The sequence below is a fragment of the Takifugu rubripes genome, chromosome 17 (genome assembly GCF_901000725.2).
Source record: "Takifugu rubripes chromosome 17, fTakRub1.2, whole genome shotgun sequence".
Taxonomy (NCBI): Eukaryota; Metazoa; Chordata; class Actinopteri; order Tetraodontiformes; family Tetraodontidae; genus Takifugu; species Takifugu rubripes.
The window spans coordinates 15,724,054-15,747,714 of record NC_042301.1 but is presented as its reverse complement, the minus strand read 5'-3'; the positions used below and the strand labels follow the sequence as shown (position 1 = coordinate 15,747,714).

General features: G+C 50.7%; 1 protein-coding gene across 1 annotated transcript in view; it reads right to left on the bottom strand.

Moving 5' to 3' along the window:
• Window positions 1–23,661, bottom strand: part of xylt1 (xylosyltransferase I) — a 45,582-nt gene that overhangs the window by 7,093 nt on the left and 14,828 nt on the right. Inside the window, exons 2-8 of the mRNA XM_003972487.3 lie at window positions 13,657–14,224; window positions 10,029–10,201; window positions 9,335–9,537; window positions 6,242–6,322; window positions 5,276–5,492; window positions 4,972–5,148; window positions 1,601–1,866 (exon numbers count right to left, since the gene is read on the bottom strand). Of these exons, the coding sequence (XP_003972536.1) occupies window positions 1,601–1,866; window positions 4,972–5,148; window positions 5,276–5,492; window positions 6,242–6,322; window positions 9,335–9,537; window positions 10,029–10,201; window positions 13,657–14,224 (1,685 nt within the window). The remainder of the gene's footprint in view (window positions 1–1,600; window positions 1,867–4,971; window positions 5,149–5,275; window positions 5,493–6,241; window positions 6,323–9,334; window positions 9,538–10,028; window positions 10,202–13,656; window positions 14,225–23,661) is intronic.

Sequence of the window (23,661 nt, the reverse complement as noted above, 5' to 3'; positions counted from 1 at the left end):
CCGGTGTATCCAGCACAGAAGCAGCATTCAGCCTTTTACCCCAGTCTTTCTGAGTCACATGGGCCCACTAAAAAGCCAAATCCCCTCTGTGGCCTTTAACCGATGGAGACGGGCTGATTCCAACGTCACTGGCTGATATAATGAGCCAAAAGTTTCATTTCGAGGTTAAATTCAATTTAAGTTCAATGTAGCCAGAGCCACGAGGACACAGCAGCGCCAGGAAAAACTTCTTCCTTTAACAGGAAGAAACCCTGAGTGGGACCAGGCTCATGTAGGGGGACCCTCCTGCTGATGCTGGAGGACGGGTGTGTGTGTGTGTGTGTGTGTGGGCACATGAACTGGACATGGGTGGCTTTACTGTCTACAGACATGGAGAGACAACGGACACCGACACGGGCGAAAGATGGCAACGGCGCCCGTGTCCCCGGCGCTGGAGACCCATCGGGTTTAACTACCACACCTGTAAATTCAAGCATGAGATCATAGGCTTGATTTGGCTGATCTCACAGTAGCTCTCATACGGGGTCCTAACCCCCCAACACACACACACACACACACACACACACACACACACACACACACACACCGCCGATGTTGGAAAACCCTGCATCTGATTCCAGACGTGTCACAAAAGAACAAAAAAAATAAATCTGTGTCCGAATTTGTGTTTATGTCAGTAGGAGAAGACACGCCTGCCCGTGCGGCAATTCTCCGTGCTCTCATGGCGTTGACGTGCGCACGGACCCCCGCCCACACCCGTCAGACACGCTATGCGAACGTGCACGCCGTGTTTTCCTATAACAAATGCTGCAGGAAACAGCTGGAGCCAATTGATGGCTCTTAGGTTTGACAGATGGAAACGTGCTTTATTCCTCCACTCGGATTTACCCACAGGACAAAAGGGAACACCCACAATGCAGCGGGGGCTGGACGCCTTGCGTCAGAGGATAATAACCCCTGTTTATGCGTTGCTCCCCAGATTCGCTCTAAAACAGCACTCAAGGCTGCCATTAATCACTAGCTTGATTTCTTAAAAACTTCCCAGTGGAAACAGACGGAGACGGGGAGCTTCCGCGTCAAGCAAACAAATTAGAAGTGATTTATGAACAATTATTGTTGTCTTGTTCCTTCTGGATTACTGAATTTACCTTCAAACACCATTTGCCAGCCTCTGCTTGTTGCCACGGATGATTGAAAGTGTGTTTTTACTTAGGCTAGATTATTGAGGTAAGTGTGCATCGCGGGGTTGCTGCTAGGCTTCTCAACCGCATGAAGGCTTCATTTACCCATTGAAGATGAAAAGATCTTCCACATGGTGTGTGTGTGTGTGTGTGTGTGTGTGTGTGTGTGTGTGTGTGTGGAAGAGCTCTGCCATTCATACATTTCCACTAATAACGCGCTGGTTTAAGAGCACTTGTAGCAACCATTTAGCCTCATCGTGTCAGGGACAAACTGGCAGAGCGGTATCCTGTTACAAAAGGAAGAGAATTACCTGGAGCTCTTCATTGTTCTAGAAGCCGTAAAGTCAGACAAAAAGGGTTCTGAGAGGGGTTTGATGGCGTGCTGTTGCGGGGGCACCGACTTTGTCCGCAAACCTCACCTGCAGCTGTGGTCCTTCGGATTCCCCTGCAGAGAGGCGGCGGCTCTGGCCAGACCCAGCCGAGAGAAGGAGTGGTAGTAGGTGAGGCGTGTGTCGGACAGGCTGGCCACGCCGTCTGGCTCGTCGTAGACGTTCTCCCAGTACGAGCTGAGGCCCGGCGTTCCCTTGGGGAAAGGTCCATACAGGTAGCTGTCCAGCTGGTTGACGATCTCCTGGTTCACGCTGGCTTCGAACTTCCTGGCGAAGAAGGTGGGCCGCACTGTTTGCTGGGGGGCAGGGAGAGGACGGGAGGGGGATAGAGGAGCGAGGCGGGGGAGGGGGGGGGAGAGATAAAGAAGAAAAGAGATTAGGAAGCCGCGGTGGATCGGGATGGCAGGGGAATAATCGCGTGGCGTTAGATGTGTGTTAAATGATGTGTGGGAAGAGAAATATAGTCGAGGTGCTGGAAGGGAGCAGAGAAATGGAGGTGAATCGGGTGAACAGGCGACCGGATGCAGCCCATTTTTAGATCAAGGCCACAAAATAAAGGTGATTAGGAAAACTTCAGTTAGCAGTGACGCCTTCTCGCCAACGTTACGACGTTACCAGACCTGCCACGCCTCGGCCAGCAACTAATATATCTCCTGTAAATATCAAACATACTGGGATTAACCCTCCGCACCCCAGGAAGCATTTATCCAGCGCCTCAGGAAAAGGCGGGAATCTCAGATGCAGGACTGGGAGTCAGAGATTAAGGAAAAGTCAAGGAGAAGATAAATTACCCTCTGAGTGCGATCTCCCAAAGTTAATCACATCACAGCTCAGCTGATGAAAGGATTCAGGGTTCATTGGTGGAGCATCTGTGGACAACGGTGTCAGACTGCTTCATTACAGCAACGGTAATCGATAGTCGCGGCGGAGGCTCGCCTCCAGGAAGGGGAAAAAGACGCACCGCACGTCTTTGAAAGCCCAAAATGAGAGCTCACCCTGGGCTGCCCCTTGTCTGTGTGTAGCCAGCCCCTCATCACCTGCTTTTCTCAACCCCTGCCTCGACTCCCCTGCCTCCGTCTGGCCTCCTCTGCTCTGGCTCTGCCGCACTACGGCTTGAGGGCAAATCCTGGACTCTGCCGCCTCCACAGCTCGGCTCTCAGACAAAGGCGTCCATTCAGTCAGACTCCTGACGCCGTCAGCCTTGAACACCTCGGTGCTACCAGCTCAGAAAAGCTGTGGCAAAACCCCTTTGACTACAGAGCTCAAGATCAGGTTTGAACCGATATCGATGCAGCATGGATGGATGTGAAAAATGATTTCTTAAGCCTACAAAAGCCAGCGGAGCTAAAACGGCCCGAACTTTTGGGCCGATTCAACTTTGAAGTTGTTTTCTACACTGAATTGAAATCGAAATGTTTTTTGCAGGTATCATTTGCTAACAAAGCTCACTTTAAGTTGTTTCTCAAGGTAACATAGAGGAATTTTATATGCTGCCACCTGGCTTCAGGGTCAGGTTTGCGTTTTCCTCCAGTCACATAACTAGACACTCTTCAAAATAGTCTTTTTCTGGTCTGGACCTGGGTGCAACTGCAGCCTTCACACATCCTAAATCAGCCACACAGATGGGGGAAACGGTCTGAGGTTTAGCTAAAAAAAGGTGCGAAAGTGCCCAGAGTTTTTGCTTTGGTTTGACTATTTTTTTAGGAAGACTGAGATGGTTTGACCCTGTCTTTGAGGACACGTTGCAACCGTGGTGAAGAACGTCCAAACCAATGGAAGCTTTGTGGAAATATTGGATCGCTTATTCTGCCCATGGTGGACCACAACACAACTAGATGTGCCCCCAACAGACGGCACTGCTGCTACATCGCTAAATGCTAACAAAGCAGCCAAACCACTGGCATCCGTCTCAGGACAGCACTGTCCAAGCATCCCCCTGTGGGGAAAGACGGACAGCAGCACCTTGGGCCACTCGGCTTATCTGCAAACCAAACAGCAGCCTACTTTAGCCGTGCGTATCTTCCTCGATGCCCTGCTTCAAAGAGAACCTCGGATTGTGGAGTATTAAGTCCTATTAATACGGCAGCCCGGATTTGCTGCTTTTGGAAAAGCTGCTTTGTTCCCATGGTTGGACTTTACTGATACTGGGGTGCCAAGCAGACCCTGCGGAGGAGCCAAGGACCTGTGGTAACGTGTGGGCACGGCGTTGTCGCAGTCCGAGGCCAGACGGGAGGCGGAGCGGTCCCGGGGAGGGGGGGGGAGCCGAGGCTGTGGTGACGGGCCGAGCTGGTGCGCGTCAGCGGAGACCGGCCGAGTCGCTCGGAGGACGTGACTTGAAGTGGTGTTTAACTGTGGCGCTTTTTACTTCTTAGGAGGACATAAAAGTCAAACTGCGATAGCGACGCTCTGGGGGCTCCTGCAGCCATCGCCGCTCATTTGCTTTGATTTTCAGAAGCGGACTCGCTCTCTTCGCTCCCTCACACTCAAGGCAGAGGCGATCTAATTACTATTAATATCCCTCCCCCTTTCATGGCGCCGCTGATCGAGGCCCAATTTTTGCACGTATTGATTGTGGGGCGCTGAGGCCCGTGAGGACAGACCTTGGGGGGGGAGTTTAGAGAATGGCTGCCGCTGATTTCCCCAGACATGCCAGCCAGCGTCCTCTTCCAGAGATGTTTTACTGGCATCTGTTTGTACGTTTGTGTCTCAGCTTTGTTCCTGGAGCGCAGCAAATTTCAGTTTCTCCTGCAGGCACTTTATTCTTGTTCTAAAAAGAAACCTTGTGCTCACAGTTGACCGTCTCATCTCCTCAGATTGACTCACTTTGGGGAAGTCTGAGCTCGCTGCTATATGGCGGGGCCACGAAGGTCGGGGACGCTGTGGAATACGCAAAACCAGCTGATATTGTGACGGAGCGTCGAGCCAGCGTCCCTCGGCTCGACGCTCTGTCACAGCGCCGATGTGCCAGAGTGGTTTTTCTGGGCTTCAACATGAATACGATCAATGCAGCAGTCGCTGGAGAGAAGCTAACTAAGAGCAAATAGTAGGAGGATGGGTCAATAAACACGTTTTCTACTCTGAGATCTTCTCTCCGCCCGCCCGAATCGTTCAGCGCTCTCATACGTTTTTACTTTAAATGTCAAATATTTTATTCATTATCCGATAAGCTCTCAGCCACTTAGGAAAATCCTACTGCCTATAACTCACTTGGTTGCACGTTCTGTTGTGTTTATTAGCTATTAGCTAAACTTACTTCATTTTTCTTTTAAACACATGATTTGATAAAAGAAAAACACGAAAAGGTGGGAAAAAGCAGATAATGGTGATGACTGTTGCATGCTGGCAAACCGGGGCCGCTGTTGCCATGGCAGCACGGGCTCTTCGCGGCCGCATTGTGTTACCTGGAAGCGGTGAAAGTCCACCGGCTTGAAGTCGTTAGGGGAGCATCCGCACCAGTCCACGATGTGCTTGTACTGACACTTGCAGCCCAGTTTGCGGTTCCAGTTGGTGATGCGCAGGTTGTTGTCCACCATGCTCTCACAGTGGGCGCTGTTCTCCAGCACGGTGTGGAAGAACGACTGACGGGGAAACAGGAAGGGACGGGGGGGGAAACAAAATTCAGAAAGTTGGATTGATTTTTTCGCCCCTGTCCCAACCGTGGCACAGGGGTGGAGAGCGTCGCTCGTGTGAAGGCGTGTTAGTCACCTCAGCCGGCAGCAGCGTGTAGGCGTAGAAGCGCTTCATGTTGGCCACCAAGTCGTCCTGGGAGCTGATGACGTAATCCACAAACACGCGGTTCAGCAGGAACCAGTCGGAGCCGCCGTCCACCGAGACGCCTTCCGGGATTTTACGGTCGCCCAGCCTCCACATGTGGGTGTCGCACTCAAAGAAGAGGCGGTCCAGACCCTGCTTCCGGATGAACCTGCAGGAACAGGCGGGGCTGTTAGCGCTCGTAGGAAAAATCAAGGTGTTCGTCATGGGTTCGACGCTCTTTATTTCCCCTAAAAATGTTCCGTCTTCATTTAAATGCTGCTGGTGCTTTATTTATTAGCATTTCTGAGACCCTACACTGATCACGAAAGACCAAGATTGAGTAATCTCACATTCAAACGAGGATCTTTTCTCAAGACGCGACACTAAAAGAACCTTTAGGTCGTCTGACTGTTGCGCCAGAACAAACATGTTTTCCGTTGCCGTGGAGCAGAGTTCGTTAGCCGCCTCTTGACCTCCCGCGGCCGCCGTTTGCACTTGTCACGACGCGCTTTCATCAACGCCGGCGTGAGCGACACCCCGCATGCATAATGGATGGTGCTACTCCTGCGAACATATCGAGTGTCAGATGGAAGGAGTCAAGCTCGGGTCAGCCGGGTCAGCCTGTTCTATCTGGGAGGAGGAACGCCGGAGCCGCTGGCCTCGTTTCACCGTTCGCCCGGCCAAAAAAAGCGTCGCCGCGATTCCGAAAATGTAGCGAGGAAAATAAAAGCAGCGCCGCGCTGTCAGACACGCGGGTCGGGGTACGTCAATGGTCTTCTGGCAGCAGCCTACCTAGAAGCTGAATTATTGACTCCACAGATGGAAGCTAACTGTGCACGTATAGGTGCTGCGGGAGATAATCGCAGGCGGAGTGACGCAGATGGGTCTGAAATGATGTCTGAAAAAGGCGCCTCTCACCTGGCGTTGTCCCTGCCGTGCGACTTGATGAAGTTCATCTTCCTGTATTTGGACAGGAAGGCCACCAGCTGGTTGTTGGTCCTGAAACGGAGGCAAAAGACTCAACCACATTGATTTTCTTCTTCCTTCTTAATGGAGAAACGGCGACAGGATCAAAGACACTTGAGAAACGCCTCCAGAGACGGGGACGCACAGAATAAACTCCTCTCTCCCATTTAACCACGAGGACCGACACGACTGAGGTCCCAGCGGTGCGTCTCTGGGACGTCTCATCTCAAAACGTCTCATTTACCCGTTTAAACTTCACATGTGCTCGTTCACATCGGCCGACGTCGTCTATAAAACACAGCTGGGCGACTGTTCGCGGGCGTTGCCGTGACAACGTGCATGAGCCAGAGTTTTTGGGGTCAAGTGTCATCGGATCCCGTGGAACCGCCCTTCCTAGACACACTTATCTCCACACACGCCCACTACAACACACACCCAACACAACGCAGGCAAAAACAAAAGCTGCCCCAATGAAAGCCCTCGGCTCGGCCAGGTCGGCGGCTCCAATGGTCCGTCTGTGGTGGAGCCTTTCGCCACGGCTCCGCTCGCCTTTCTAAAGAAGCGGAAAGACTCTTGAAAACCTCCAGAATCAGTGGGCGGGGGAGGGAAAAGTGCATATTAATGTCATTTTCTCTTGGGGGAGCAATTTCACAGCCTGGAGGGCTTATCTTAGGGGGTCCTGAGCCAGAAAGCCTAACTGATGATGTGCTGCACGGACACATGCACTCCTCCGCCTTCCCTTCACACACACACACACACACACACACACACACACACACACACACACACACACACACACACCAATGCTGGGTCTCTACTAGTGATCGCAGTATACACACACACTGATTGTTGCTGGCATTCAGACGTGCGGGCGCACACACACACACACACACACACACACACACACACACACACACACACACACACACACACACACACACACACACACACACTCACACAGAGCAAGGGGAATTTGTGTCAAGCCCCAGATTTGCCACCTGAGTGGTCACCTCGTCCGCTGGGTCTAGTTTGCTCACTGTCAGCCCCGTGGCTGTGCTGTCTCACTGGTGCGCCTGCACACATGCAGTCACACACACACACACACACACACACGCACACACACACAGATGCACGCGTGCGCTGCTGGGACCTGCAGCCACACCTGATGGCTGAAAAGGAACGTCTGTTCAACAGGAGAGCCAATTAAGCTTCATCATTACTCCAGTGTTGCGTTTTCCTGGTTAAATCGGTTTTCTAACAAGGACTTCACCGTCTGTTTTAAAATTCAATGTCACGCAGGTTAGGAACTCACACACTCGCTGCGGCTATAACGCACACACGGTGCAGCCTGACTTAACGTCCTGGGGATTTCGTTTTTGTTTTGTTGAGGGGGTTTTGAACGGCATTTTCAAATGTACCGTTCACTCGCCTCAGGTTCTATTGCCTCATCTTCCCCACAAATGTAAGTGACACCTATCAGTAACAGATACCTGCTAAAATAGGACAAACGGCGACAGATGACAGAGCGCAGGATAAGAAGATATGACGCCCGCAGCCAGTTATCATCTCGCCAGGCTTCTAAAGGCCGCCGCAAAGTCTATAAAAGGTGTTTTAAAGGGGAAAAGGAGGTAAAGAGAGCGTGGAGACTGTAGATAAAAGCTGGGAAACAGAGCTGTACTCTGGCAAAGCAAGCGTGTAACACACACACCCGGTGTATCGCCCCTGGACACGCAGCCCCTCTGCTGGTGTGAAAGGGCTCTGGGTTTGCTTTTGAGAGTCATCCATGCAGCAGGACAGACATTATCAGGGAATTAGAGGGAAAATAATGCCTGTCTCCAGCCGCACTGATAACAGCAGCAGCAGTGGGGGGTGGGGGGTGGGGGGAACCCCTGTACCTTTTTGGGTTTTTTATTGCCTGCAACTGTGCCAAGTGGTCGCAGGGGGAAAAACAAGGACACGGTGGAAAATTCTGTTCAGCTCAGTAAGTACTCTGACTACAGACGTGATCAAACCCAAGCTGTTGTTTTCAAGACACTTAAATAAGTGAATAAACAAGAAGACAAGTTCCATATCTAATATTACGCCCTAATCACCCGACGCTGCCTCGTCCTTACACCTACGCTTATTCTGCGTCCTTTTCCTCCTCCTCTCATCCTTCTCCTGCCTCATTCTCTTCATTGCTCCGTAATTTTCCAACAGATGGTGCCTAGAACCGCTCCTCTTCCCTCGTTTCGCTAGAATATCAAGGGAACGAGAGGCTGAGGAACATGTGCACACGGCCCCGCAGACGGGCTGCGCGCAGCTCTCGTCGACAGCAGCGTGAAGATACCGAAGCACTCCAGCTGTGGAGAAAGAGGACCCAGCGTCCCGTTACCCAGCGGCCATTGCAGCCTGTCTGACTCCAACAGGTGGACATCTGGCTGCACTCTTCCCTTAATAGGAGGAGTTTTAATGGCTGCTGCGGAGAGCCACATCAAAAACCCTGAACTCCCAAGACAACTACATAATGACTTGAAAGAAGGGAGAAGAAGTCACCAAAACCTACCAATTCTTCCCATCTTTGGGCTTTTTAAAAAAAAAATATTTTTATCATTTATTATTTTTTATTTATTGATTTATTGAGAGAGGACTTTGAGACTGTAGAGAATCCAAAAGGCGTGGGCAGTCAATATGTATTGACCCTGAGCAATTAAACTGTAATCAGTCCACCATGTAACCCATTCACCGCAGTGGCAGCGAGGAGCCAGGCGCTTGGAGGAGAAGGTATTGAGGAATAATGTTTAGGGAAAGCAGAAGGTCTACTTCATTGATCTGTTTGCTGTGGAGTGGCTCTTTATTTAAAGCTCGCAGTTAACCACAGGAGCCGAGACCAGCGCGTATTGAATTCCCCGTCCACGGCACCTGCCCCGGTGACAGCAAGCGTTACCTAAATTAGATGCTCGCCAAAGCACCTCACTCCATTTCCTTACGGGACAATTCATTATCCAAGATGTCCTCCGCTCCCGTCAGTCAACCCGCTCCCCCTGCCCGATCCGTCTTTATTACCTGATGGGGTAGTCGGCCGCGCTGAGGTTGATGAAGAAATCCCAGCTCCAGTCCCTCATGGCCAGCAGGTCAGCCATGCTGCGGAGGTACATGGTCAGCAGACTGGCCCCGCCCCAGATGGTGGCCATGCGCCAGGGCGTCACTCGCACATTCGGATAAAGCGCAGCCAACGCCTGCACCTGTCTGTGCAGGTAGTTCGAGCGCTGAAAACCCAGAAAGGACAAAACTCTTGTCAGAGCTTTACACATTGATGGCATTCATTTGAAGCTGTAATCTGTCACAGCAGGGGTCAGAGTGATATGGAATATTCAGCTTCTTAATCAAATGAGATTTTCTATATTTAACAGTATGAGTAACTGAGGTCATTTCTGTGAATTAGCATTGGCGTGAGTCCTGCAGTTTGCTCTTCCTGTTTGTACTTCCATCATCTGTCCACGTCATAAGATCTCCATGAATAACTCTGTGGAATTCGGAACGCTCCAGGGGAAAGTTTGGTTTCAGGGGAAAAAGGTTTTCCTTCCCGTATAATTGCAGTGGAAATGCTGACGGGTTTTTCCGGAATGGCGGTGGAAAAGGACAAGGGCCGAGAGTGTCCCCCCCCCCCCCGATACACTCGCCTTCAAAATGCTGCTTCAAGCCGAATAAATAATCATTTTTTCATATATTTATTGTATCAAATGTGACTTCCGCTCACCTGGTCGACGTGTATGTAGTAGTAGTGTGACGTGTGGTAGATGGCTTTGAAGAGGCGCTGGAACTGGCGGGACGCTCGTCCGTGGATGGCGAGGACAAACGCGATGCGGACGGGTTTTGCCGGGAAGCTCTCGGCGGAGTCCTCGTCCCACTGCACGTTGGCGTTGGCTTTACCTGAACAGTGGGCGCACGGATAAGAATACACGAGTGAGTAAAAAGCACGCAACCGCTCCGATTTAACTCCCGCACTGATTCATTAGTCAGTAATCAGCCGTTGTTTGATTAGCCAATCAAATTTGTGATGCGGCACAATCGGCGCGCTTGTTTAAATATCCATGAATTGCCGAGACAAAAGTCAGTAACATAATTATTAATTACGATTAAATGTTATATTATACTATAACTGGAAATGGCTACCAACTAAGGTTGCTAGGCAACAGGATGGTGTGATTGTGATTCATAATGATTAGCTATGATGTCACAGGCCGCGGGTTATACGGGCTCCTTAAAACATGCATGCATTCAAGACATCACCCAGCTGGGTAAAGCTGGACGCAGAACCGACCGGAACATCCGTCCTGAAATACGACCGACGCATTAGACAGATGAATGTGGACATAAAAGTCATAAAGGTATTTCATCCCTGCTGACAGAGCCACAAACACGGGGCTTACCCACCCCTGCTGCTCCGTGATTGAATTGGACCTTCGACAATTTCCAGGCCGACACGACAGGGACTGTAACTACTATCTCCAGTCAGACAGGAATCCTATAAGCCATTTCTGTGGGGACTTCGGGGCGGAGCAGGGTTTGACAATGTGCCATTATTTCTCTCAAACCCAACTCCCCGAAGAGGCCTTGGATTTCACACAGCCCACAACAACAAGCAGAGAGCGTAAACACGGTCCGGGCTGCGCTCTGCCGAGCTGCAGTCAAATTAAATAATTCCAGCGGTCCCCCTGAGAGCCACCGGTCACCCCGCTCTGCCGCTACGTGGTTCTAGGTCCCCTATCTGCTCCAAAACAAACAGACTTTGAATCAATTCTGCACAGCCGGGGCCGTGTTCACGATGCAGGGCGTGCTACCTTTCCCACTGCTTATTTTCCTGCGAGTCCCCCGAGGTAGCGTGTCCTCAACTACGTCCCGTTCTCTGTCCCCTGCCCTCAAATTCCTTAAAATCCGAGCCTTGGCGTTGCGGCGTATTGCCTGTAAGCTGTCAGCTGTGAGGCGGCTTTGCCCCTCTGTTAAACAAATTCATTTAAACGAAGGGGGAGATGTCTGACGCGGCTTTGGTGGAAGCTTGACCGCAGTATCGGGGTTAACGACACGCCGCCTCGCCTCCAATCGGGCCCCCATTGGCTGTGCCTCCCGTCGGTCCTCGTACTGATGGCTCACAGGCGTGCACACGCGCGTGTGCGTGTGCGTGGGAAAGCTTACGGGGGTGAAATGCGCTGTAGGTTGGATCAGATTGAACAGTAATTGGCGGCCGGTTAAGAACATTCGCCGACTTGCTTTGCACAGGGATAATTGGCCGGCGGCGTCACAGGGCGGCGTGAGACGTCGGAGCCGAACTAATGAGCGCGGCTGCGTGGGAGAACGCCATTGTCAGTTCTGGAGAGCGGGTACGGTCATCTGCACCAACAAGCTTTAGGAAGGTTGTTTTTCATAGAAGGAGCAGAGGAACAGAGGTTTCTACATTTCCTGCTGTCACAAAGTTGGTTTCTGTTGTTGAAAAGCAGAGAAGCGCGTCAGTTGTGGAGATATTGGCTGTAAATCCTACAGATTCCATAGATTCTGTCTTGATGGACGCTTCCTGGTGCCAAACAGCAGCCTATGGAAACACCCACATCAACGAACCCAACCAATGAATCCTGCGCGGATGAAGCGGTCCGTTAAAAACAAACAGTTTTCCCGTTGAGAGCAGAATTACTCCAATAATTTGCAGCCTTATCAAAGTTGTGGCTTCTTCCTGTTATATCACGATGGGATTTGGGCTTCGTATTAAAAATGGATGTGGCATTTTCTACTTTTAAAATGTCCCCCGTGGATATTCGGCGTCAGGAGACAAGCAGCGGGGGGCCACCGCTGCTGCTCCGTAATGAAAGAACTGGAAAATTTTCATCAAGTTGATGCTTTCCCTCCGGCAGGCCACCGGCAAAACACCGGATTTTCTGACTGCAGGTACAAAAACCTGACTGGCAGATGTGGGATACGACACTTATGGCTTAAACGTTCATTTACGATAGAACTTATCTAAATGTGTCGGCTCTCACCGCAACGTTGTTTACCTTTGGGTTTAGCATTCAGGCCTTACAGGGAGGCAAAGAGATTGAAAGTGTGTCTTGTACATCCGATAATGCGCGTCGCTAACACAATCGCTAACGTTGCTGAGGCCTCAAGGACAAAATACCAATCAAATCAAATTGGCCAATTTTCTGGTAACGAGGTTAGGACTTGAGCTGAGGTGGCGGACGAGAAAAAGCATGATTGGTGGCTGCGCGGGGAGACGGAGAGTACAAAAGAAAAAGTGATTTAATTTAGTTGGCGCGTTGTTGCGGCCGAGCCGTCGGGGAAAAGCCCCCTTTTCAATTTCTTTGTCTGCTTTGATCAAATTGTCATTTTGAGGAGGTGCGCGCGTCGCTCGGTGAGATGACAGGCGCTGAGGTGACAAATGGCGCCCGTGCTCCGGGGAGGCAGCGTGCACAGATGTTGAGGAGTCACGTGACACCTCCTCGAGTTGCAGGAGCTGGAACAAGTGTGGGGAAGGTGTGTGACTGGAACCAGGAGGGATGGATGGTCTTCCTGCTCCTTCGGCCCTTCATGTGCTGTTGCTGAGGCAGCGCTAATGGACTATAGATGCCTGCAAACTTTTACTGTGTGTGTGTGTGTGTGTGTGTGTGTGTGTGTGTGGAATAGAGAGCTTAGCCTGTGTTCTGTGGCCAATCTGGCAAAAACAAATGAAAATTGCATTCTAATTTGGAAAGAACACAAGCAGCGCCCCCATTTTCTCCATCAATTTACTCCACCAATAACACAGAAAAGAGAGAAAGACCATATTTTTCTGTGATGGAAAATGCAATCGCCAGAACAGAAAACATTTTCCCATGTTCCGAAGCCCGACCGGCCGGACTCCTCCTGACTTGGCGGATATTACATTTATTTTCGCTGCGGACAAAATAATACAGAGCAGAGCGTAGGAGGAAATAATGATGAAAAATGAAATGTCTATTTGTAAGAGTAGAGACAGAGCGGCGGTACTTCATAATGGTTTATCCTGCAGTTCCAGCAGAACATTCGACTCGAGCGGTTTATTTACTTAAGCTGAATGTGTAATTAAAAATGGTTTTGGTGCTGAGCCGTGTCCAAATCACCAGGTGCTGCTTAACTACAAGAATGCAGATTAGTCTTATTACGCGGGCAAGTGTTCGAACTTTCTGAGTGACAAAGCCATGTGTGCATGTGAAGACCAGAAAAGGGATTCGAGAGCACGTTTAGAGACCAGGGCAAAGTTCAATAGTTTGACTGGGGGTGGAACTGGCCCCCGAGGTCTCTAACGCGTCACAATGTTTGCACACAGTTGTGAATAAACTCAGATAATCAAGCTAATCGGGGCTAGCTGTGCTCCTCACCTTCCAGAGGGCAGTAGCGCGTCACCTTCTCCGGCATCAGCTGCCCCTCCTTGTGTCGGCAGAACACCTCGGCGATCTGCTGCCGGCACTCTTTGCTCTTGGCCCGGGCCAGAGCCGAGATGGCTTCCTTGCCGCTGATCTCGCACTTGGGCGGCTGGTCGTAGCTCACCTCCAGCAGCGCGGCGGTGGCCTGCCTCCTGTGGGGGTGCTGGTGTCTGTGCTGCGACTGGGTCTGCTGGGCCCACGACGCGCGCTCCTGCTGCCTGGGAAAGTCCGGATGGGAAGCGTTGTTTCCGAGCGCCAGCGGCTGGTGGCCCAGAGGCAGCACTTCGTTCGAGCTGCGTTCCCGACCTGGGGAGTTCTCCCGCCAGGCCCGCTGGGAGTAGGCCTTCTCCTGCAGGTGCTCCCGCTGCTGCTTGCTGCTCCCGGCCCCCACGGACTGGCGCTGAGGCTGAGAGCGAGCCCCAAAGTTACTGTTGTCTATGTTCTCAAAGTCTTTGGGCACGGAGTTCTCGTTGTTGCTGTCCACTTTGTTTTTTTCCTTGGGACGGTGGGAGTAATATCCATCCTGAGGAAGAGACACAGGGAGAAACCGGTAAATGGAGCAAAGGAGAGCCGGAACCGAGACGAAAAACAAACTGCGCGAGCATCCGACGTATCGGTTGTCAGAGAAACAATCAATGTGACACCTGCGAGCGGTCAGCGCTGCAGTGAACCGCCAGGCATGAAATGAAATAGCAAGGTATCGAGCGTGAGCGCGACGCGGTGCAACCCGATAGGGGTGATGTAGGGTTGAGGGTTCCGCCGTTCTGCCGCCATCATCAGATTAGACCCGCTTTCAATTAAAATCTCCCTCAAATGGGCCCAGCGCTCCGTAAACAGATTACGAAGGAGGGATAAAGGGCCGGTCTGTGACTATGAGACTGGCTGTGAGTTGTTTATGAGTGTTTTCACTTCCTCTTTCAGCCAAGTCACGCGAGAATATGAAGAAGAATCTAGCGGCGCGGCATTTTTTTTGGAAGGCCTTGTAAGCAATGTTGGTCTGCGAATGTGAGATAGTGTGTGTGTGTTTGTGCGTCTGAATGTACAATTACCCCCATCATTCCAGCAGGATAGGCTGAAAGCTAATGGAGAGCAGGAAGAGGAGAGGAGGGCGATGACTGAGAGTGGGGAGGAGAGCGAGGCAGCGGAGCGCTGACACGCGGCATGAATCCCGCTCCGCTGGCGAGGTGAAAATGCGCCGCGATGCATCAAAGAGACGGAGAAAGCTGTTGCACACCTTGGGAAGAGGTGCGGGGCGAGAAGTGAAAGGGAGCAAAATGTCAAAAAAGAGAGCAGGTGGGGGGTGGGGGGGGGGGTAGGCGCCGCACAACAGAGATCCCTGAAGTGTTTCTCCATTTACAAGAGGCAGAAGAGCGAGAGCGTCTGAGGCTAAGTGCAATATGAGGTGTGTGAGACAGCAGGAAGCAGCAGCGAGCGGGGGCGCTCCAGAAAAATGCCTCTCCGAGCGCGTTATCGGCCCATCGTCTCCGCTCCCTGCAAACGCCTTGTTCCCGCACAATTACAGCGCCGGCTAGGTGACACATTTTCACACCCGGGGAGAGACGGGAGGCGAGGGCGATGTCATGGAAGCCAAAACAACAAACAACAAACTGTGAAAACACAAGATGAGAAATATCCTCCCTGTCAGCCTCTTTTTACCGCCTCCTCGGCAGAGTTCGCCCTCTCCGCTCTCCTCCTTCCACACTCCCCCGTCCTGGGCCCGTCTTGTCCTTTTCAGGCAGATTGGACAATATTTCTTCTTTATTCACAGACAACATAAAGGGTGTCCCTGCACACAGGAAGTGGCTGTTCTGCCATTTAAATCACACAATAATAAACACGGTGACACGGCGTCTCTGAGGTGAACCAAGGCGGACCCTCTGAGCCGCGGCTCGCCTTTAATTGTTTCACCTTCCCGTGCGCTCCTGTCGCTCAAAGCCTCCTCCTCCTCCTCCTCTTCCTCCCCTCCACGTCTCCGTGTTTAAACAACGTGCTGCCTGAATAGCAGAACCTGCTAATCCTGCCTGTAACGGCTGCTTAGACCGGTGATCGCCCAAAAAGAAATCCCTCCATGCCGAGTTTCAAAGCGAACGCTTTAGAGCGCTAATCCACGCGGATGTTTGCAAGGGTGAGATAATGGCGGCGGTAACGGCGGGGGCCACCGCATGGATCCACGGCTTTACCATCCTGGAGGGGTGGAAAGAGGTAAGGGAAGGGAGAAGCCGCACACTGGGATGCTCACTGCGACGGAAAAGACGGAAAAACTCGCTTCAAATGGAAAAACAACACCAAATTGATTGCGACCAAATATGGCGGCGTTTCCTGCAAACTTATGTTCGGCGAAGGTATCAGCCATTTTACAGACGGCTCCGAGACAATATTTATGGAGACGGAGCAATCAGCGGCGCCACGCTGAAACAGCTCTGCGGATAACGAGGCTCAGAAGGTGACACCGATCGACCGATATGTCGCACTAATTAATCAGAGGAACAGATTTCCGAGTCAACAACCGACCTGAGACAGAACTAATGAGTCACTATCGGGTGAAACGCAACAAAGTGCTCATGTGTGAAACCTGCACAAAGAGCCAGCTTTTTTTTTTTTAGCTAGCTCCTGATATTCGGGATTATCTGGGCTGCGGATATATCTCGGCATCCTGCTTCGACTGTTTGATGTAAAGGGGGAAAAAGGGCCGAAAGGATTTATCATCACTCATCAACTGAAGTGAAACCCAGCGGTGTTACTAAGCGGGTAGCAAGGAGGTTCCTCTGAATAAACAATCCTCACACTGTGCTCCCTTCACCCCCCCCTCCTGTGAGCAAAGGACGGCGGCAGCCGCGCCGCCCTTTAATCCCAGGGACCACACCACGAGCGGGAAGCGGCAGGGTGCGGAATTAATGGCAGCGGCAGCCACTGGTGGATAGAAAGCTGCTGATGGACCTGAGAGCTGCAGTCAGCTATCGATTCTCATTGGGGGGGGGGGGGGAGGATTGTGTTGCACGTGGGGGCACATATATGGAGCTTTACATTAAAGAAACTGCGGCGAGGAGTCCCAGCACCCCCCCCCGGGGGAGCCGTTTAGTCCATTCCTCACGAGAGCTGGCCTTTTCCACTTTCCTCATTTTCTTTGCCACGGGAGAAAATATTTCACCTCTCTTTCTCATTTCACCCCCCCCCACACACACACACACACACATATACGTATTCTCAGCATCAAATCCCCCATGTTGCACAGAAAAAAACCCACATATCTCTTCCTCAGCACCTGGCTAGCTTCACCAATCTCCTCCTCCTCCGCCTGCTTCTGCGCCCCCCCCCCCCGGCTAACGCTTCATCTCTCAGCGTGAGAGAGAAAGCAGCTCATGCGCCGGGCTCCCCGCCTCCACCTCCCCACCTCCCTAATGCCATCATTTACTGCTGTGGTCCCTCTGCACACGGGAGGCAGAACTAGGCAGCAACACCGATCAGTTTCAGCTCGCTCCCCTTTAGAAAGACCCCCCCCCCCCCCCCTCCTCCTCCCCCCCCCTTCCGAAGGTCGTCCATGCTCAGATAAGCTAAGCTGTCAACACAGGCCACCGCATGGATGGATGTAAAAGGTATACATTTGTTGGGGAAGATAGCAGCGCCAGCGTGCGTGGAGCTGTGGGCCGGGGCGCCTCGGCAGCATGCAGACCAGCTTCTGCTGCCATGTGGCTAACAAGCTCAGATTAATTACCTGGACTGACTCCCTGAGATACCCTGAGCGCTGCGCGGCGTCTGGCGTGACACGGGAGACCGCTGCGCCGGAGGACTTAGTTCCCAGCTGCTCGGGCACCTCAGGATGGAGGAGGAGGAAGGAGTCCGGGTAGATCGGGGACAACTTAAACGCTTAGCGACTTCTTAGAGGTTACTGATCGGAGAGGATCAGCTGTTTCAACCGTTTCCACACAGGCTGGGAACCAGGGGGTATTGTTCTCATCTGGAACCTGTGTGCGACTGTGTGTGTCTGCGTGTGTGTTTGTGTGTCGGCCCCAAAGATATTGTAACGTTCTTTTGGGGACGAATATTTCCTTTGTTGTCGTTTCTTCGCTCCTTTTCTTCCCTTCAATCTCCATCTCTCCCAGCAGCTAAAACAGGTGGAATGCCGATCACAAGTGTGTGTGTGTGTGTGTGTGTGTGTGTGTGTACACTTAATGGCAGTTGTGAATGACTTTCTTATGCACAGAAGTTTTCTGCTGTGTGCTTTGCAACGAGCCCAGCAGCCAAAGAGATAAAAAGCTGGTGCGTCGCTTGCTAAATGTCTGGAGGATACAGGCAGAAACTGGGAGAACTGCTCAACAGTCTCCGTTAAACAAATCCTGTGGGGATGTACAGGGGCTAACATGAACAGGAAGTGCTTCTTCTTCTTTGGAATCTCCAGCTAATTGTTTTAGGAGGCAATAGATTTTTTTAACTTGAAGAAGTGCTTTTTTATTAGCTTTGTGAAATTATTATGAGCTTTAGGCTGTGATGACGTCCAATCTGTCTCTGAAACGTCCTTCAGAACTCTCGGAACATGCAGTCGTCCTGCTGGCTGGATGTTTCTGCATGACAGGAGGAATCCAGACGGTAACTGTTGGAACCAGAGGAAAGCTCTTTATCCAGCCCTGAGAAGACAGACCCCCCCTTCCTGTCTGAACAAAGACACACCTCAGAACTTAAACGTCCAGCTCTGAGCGGATGCTGTTTGTGAGCCATATCTCACAGGGGTATGAAAAAGCCTTGCCAACCCCCCCACCCCCCCATGGCACACCTCCCTATTGAGCCATGAAATGACACCCCTATTTAATCAATTGTGAATCATGAAAAATTTGCACAAGAGACTCTTTTTCTTTGCACTTGACAGTGATTGAACTGCACAGCCATGCAATTTCATTCACCATGCCAATGAGGAGAAAAGAGAGTGGGGGCGGGGGCCATGTGGCGCGGAGGGTGTGTGTGTGTGTGTGTGTGTGTGAGAGTCTGTGTGTGAGTGGGTGAGTGTGCGAAGGTGACGTCATGGGTCTCTGCTCAATGGCAGGACAGCACTTCTCGGCATTGAGTTCACATGGTCTGACTGTTGCGGGACCCCCCCAATTTACATATAGGTGTGTGTGTTCCTGTGGGCTCATAATTCTTTCATCTCCATTCATTCGCTCATGTGTTGAGCGCTCCAGAATCCCAACACACAGGGGTGAAATTCCTAGCCAGTAGCTAGTATTACCTTTTTCACATGGTTGTCAGAGGCTTACATAATTGGCCATTGGGGGAGGGGGCGCGTTAGCAACGGCCTGATATGGAAACATTTTACAGGAGCCAGAGCTTAAAAAAAAAAAGGACAAGAGCGGGAGACATCAGGAGGGAGGGAGTGTGGAGAAGAGCAGACGTTAAAGCCCAAGAGAGAAGAGCAGAATGTGGAGAAGAGAAGTAAAACAAGCGAGGGGGGGGGGGGGGGGGGGGCAGACCCCCGACAAGAAGGGCCCCTTTCTTTGTCCTGGTGGGAACGGCACGCACGTATGATGTGGGGTCTGCAAACAACATAGCTGAGATTTGGGACGCACCCCGTACAGGGAGCTCACATGAGTCAGCCCCCCCCCCCCACCGCTAAACATCTCTGCATCATCTTCGGGTGATTCAGGGACACACCTCACCAGTGACCATGTGTAAATATTTATATCACAGACATTTTGGTTTCACTTCCACATTATCAGTGGAAATTCAAGCCTCTACTACACACTACTGTGTGTGTGTGTGTGTGTGTGTGTGTGTGTGTGTGTGTGTGTAAATTCTACTAGCAAAATGACATTTCTGCAAAGTGGGGAATTTTAAGCTCGTCCCGATAACATCAAAGGACTTTTTGAGGTTTAAGACGTGATTTCAAGCTGGAGGTTAAAATCGGTTTTAGTTTAGGGTAAAAGTTAACTGAGTGGGAGGGGGGGGGGGGGGGGGTTGTATCTAAGTATATATGAGTATGTGTGTGTGTGTGTTTAATTTAATATGATGAGGAAATAAAAATAGTCCTGTTTTAGGGGAAACACATTGTAATAATAAAGGTTTAATAAAGGTTTAAATTTGCCCGTTAAAGCTCTCAGTTCAGATTTATCAAACGTGGGACGAGATGAAACTAAAAACTTGCGTTTGATGTGTATGTAAATGATCAGTATTCAACCAAATTTACTATCAATGTGAGGTACAGAAGAGTAAACGGGGAAAAACAACAGCCTGAACGGGGCCGACTCAGAAGGTCCAGGGGACGTGGGGACACTCGTGGACCCGTGGAGAGTTTAACGTATATATTCGTGATGTCTAGTGAGACATCTTTTTGGCCTTTACGGCACCATCCTGGAGGTTCTTCCACATTTTACTGCAGGAATTTGGATCCTTGCCCAGTGGATTTGTGACCCCCTCCAGTAGTTTTGGGCCATTTGATGGTCTTTATGTTCTCTTAATGTCGATATGAGCGTACGAGCTCAGCTCGTCCTCTCTCAAAGTCGTTCCCTTTAAACTGAGCGTCGCCAGGTTACGTCATTTGTGGCGCGCCGACCTCGTGCACTCTCGCGTTATAAGCTAGGCTGAATATAAACGTAACCGAAGCAGAAACACAATAAATCTCACGACTACAGAAGTGTGAACGGTCCAGTTGCTGCATTTACATTTGCTCGATGCCTTCCGCGCGACGAGCAGCTAAACATTTGTCTTGAGTATCGTTTTGTAAGCGACTAAAAGCTGAAAGTCACATTATGCAGCCAGATTTGCATTCCAACAACAAATTCTGGGACTAATGGCTTCCTCCCGCTACGAAAGCTCCTGTGGGACCGCACACCGGGACGCCCGTCAAGCCGCTAAACTCCTGTAAAAATCTCTGGCTCCAGCAGCACAGAGCCAACGAGTCTCTGGAGGCCCAAAAGTCTTGGGAGGCGTCTGTCTGCTGGAATGACAGAGTGATAAAGATCAGAGGAAAAAAGGGGGAAGAGGTGAAAGTGAAGGTGAGCAGTAAAGCACCTTAACTCGCAATAAAGAGAGGAGAAGCGCGAGATAGGATCTTTCGGACTGCCACTCAGGTCATTAAAGCATCCAACACAGCAGCTCTGGAGGCAGGGGGCAGATTTCTGACTTTGAGCTATTCCCTGGAATAAAAATGTTAGCGTGCGCCGTTCGCTAATGGCTGAGCTCCCAGGATTGAGTTATTGACCAACCGGAACCTGTCCTGGCAATGATCTAGATATAGAACACAGATCCGTGGTCAGTTTAGGGTGCCATCATCATATCATCTAGATATAGAACACTGATCCGTGGTCAGTTTAGGGTGCCATCATCATATCATCTAGATATAGAACACTGATCTGTGGTCAGTTTAGGGTGCCATCATCATATCATCTAGATATAGAACACTGATCCGTGGTCAGTTTAGGGTGCCATCATCATATCATCTAGATATAGAACACTGATCCGTGGTCAGTTTAGGGTGCCATCATCATATCATCTAGATATAGAACACTGATCTGTGGTCAGTTTAGGGTGCCATCATCATATCATCTAGATATAGAACACTGATCCGTGGTCAGTTTAGGGTGCCATCATCATATCATCTAGATATAGAACACTGATCTGTGGTCAGTTTAGGGTGCCATCATCATATCATCTAGATATAGAACACTGATCTGTGGTCAGTTTAGGGTGCCATCATCATATCATCTAGATATAGAACACTGATCTGTGGTCAGTTTAGGGTGCCATCATCATATCATCTAGATATAGAACACTGATCTGTGGTCAGTTTAGGGTGCCATCATCATATCATCTAGATATAGAACACTGATCTGTGGTCAGTTTAGGGTGCCATCATCATATCATCTAGATATAGAACACTGATCTGTGGTCAGTTTAGGGTGCCATCATCATATCATCGGCGTCAAAGAACAAGTTGCCACTCCAGGCTACGGCGTTAGTAGTAATGGTATATTGTACAGAGAGAAAGGTAACGAACACAATTGAATAAAACACATACAGTCTAAAATTTACGGTAATCTATGAGTGCATTACTCAAAACGTACTTCATATACCATGTACATCAGCTGTACCAGTTTGATCCGGAACTTAAGGCAAATATAGATTTTTTTGTTCATTTCAATTATCTCAGAAATTCAGAATTTGATTCCAAAATGAGTCATTTAAGGGAAATCCTCAACACAGCAACAGTCAGCGGAGAAACTAATAACTAGAGTTGCAACACAATGTAATGTTTAGCTACTTTGACAAAGTCGACCACGTAGCCATGTTCTTTAAGCTTTGTTCGTTGGACTGTTGGCAGGAAGTGCACGTAAACACTAGGTGAACATGCATGTAGCGGCGTTTTAAGGCCTTGATTAACGAATGCAGCCTGAAAACACAAACACCTCATCTCATTAGTAACCTTCCTGCAACATTCCTGCCTCAGAACAGCAGGAATCCCCTCAAAAATCCTGCTGAGCCTTCAGAACCCTGACATCCCGACTCTTCCGTGCCTCCTGCTGCTGGACGGGGCCTCACCCCCATATCCCCTCCACCCCCTGACTGCCACCAAAGCCTGAAGACCCTGGACTGAGGAAGGAGATATCGGCAACATTTCATTTCCTGCCCTGCAGCGGCGGCGCACGGCGTGCACATCTGGGCCCCAGCGTGCACGAGGACAACGCAGTTGGGGTGTCGATGAGAGGAGAGTAGGGGCAAAGAAAAGCTCGAAGACGTTCAACCGAGGCCACATCTGTGCGCGTTAGCATTTGTGTGTAATTAGCAGCTGTGTTGAAAGCGCCTTGCTTGGCTACAGGACGCCGGGGCTCTTCTCCGCCTCCATGTCCTCCTTCATTACCACCCCTCCAACTCGGAGGCACAGATGTTGCGTTCGGCACCGCGCTGCAGTCGCACAGAAGCCGACAGATGTTTCCGCTACGCACGAGCGCGCGTGAACAGATACGCGCTCATGGAAAACTGCGACGCACCAAACCGCCTTGGCTGCTGGCCCCGCGTGGTCTCCGCACACCCACAATATGCTAAGTGCTGGAAGAGGGCTGTAATTTGCAAATGACTTAACCTTTTAATGGAGAAAATATGAGGTTGGGAGCGGCAGCGTCTCCCCAGACATGACGGGAAAATCAGGACGGGAGCCGCGACTTAGCCAGCGTTTCAGTTTACTCGCCAATTACCAAAGAAGTTCAAGTGTCGGCGCGAAATGTCTGGCGCATGTGTGTGTTCGCACACTTGTTGGTGCATTCTTACTTGAGGATGAATGTGTGTGCACGAGAGAGTGTGTGTGGTTTTCACAACAAGCTGGTGCCAAGGCTTAGCTGATAGGCTAATTAAGCTCACCACAGGGAATAAATGTTTCCTCTCTGCCCACCATTTGTCACACCTGGCACGGAAATGTCACTGGGAAAAGAAGCACACGCACACATGCGCGCGCACACACACACACACACACAGTAGGCCTGGCAGACACACAGTAGGAGAATCGTTGAGGCACCGGAGCAACCGTGCAAAATGTGGAAGCAAAAAAGGAAAAGAGGCAGACAGACAGAAGAAGAACAGAATAATGAGAGAGGAGCAGGAGAGGAGAGAGCGTTGACGTTGTCTATGATACGGTGGCCCGGATGGTTCAGCACCAAGGCCTCGTTGGCTCTCTGATGGGCAGATTCATTTGTTCAGCTCTCCCAAAGTGGCGCGGTGAAGTATCAAAACAACAAAATGCTGAGGAGGAAGTGCATAGCAGAGGGGATTGATCACAGATGTTCGGTTCCACGCTGGGATGGATCCTAACCCAACATGTTACCTTGTTTGATTGGTCCCAGCTGCAGCCTGAACCAGCCCTCAGACTCGGATCTAAACCCTGAAATGTAACTGCACTTGTGTGTCCACACCAAAGGACAGTTGGTGGTGGTGGTGGGGGGGGGGTTCTGAGTCTGAAAACCCAAACTAAAAAAGTGCTAAAAT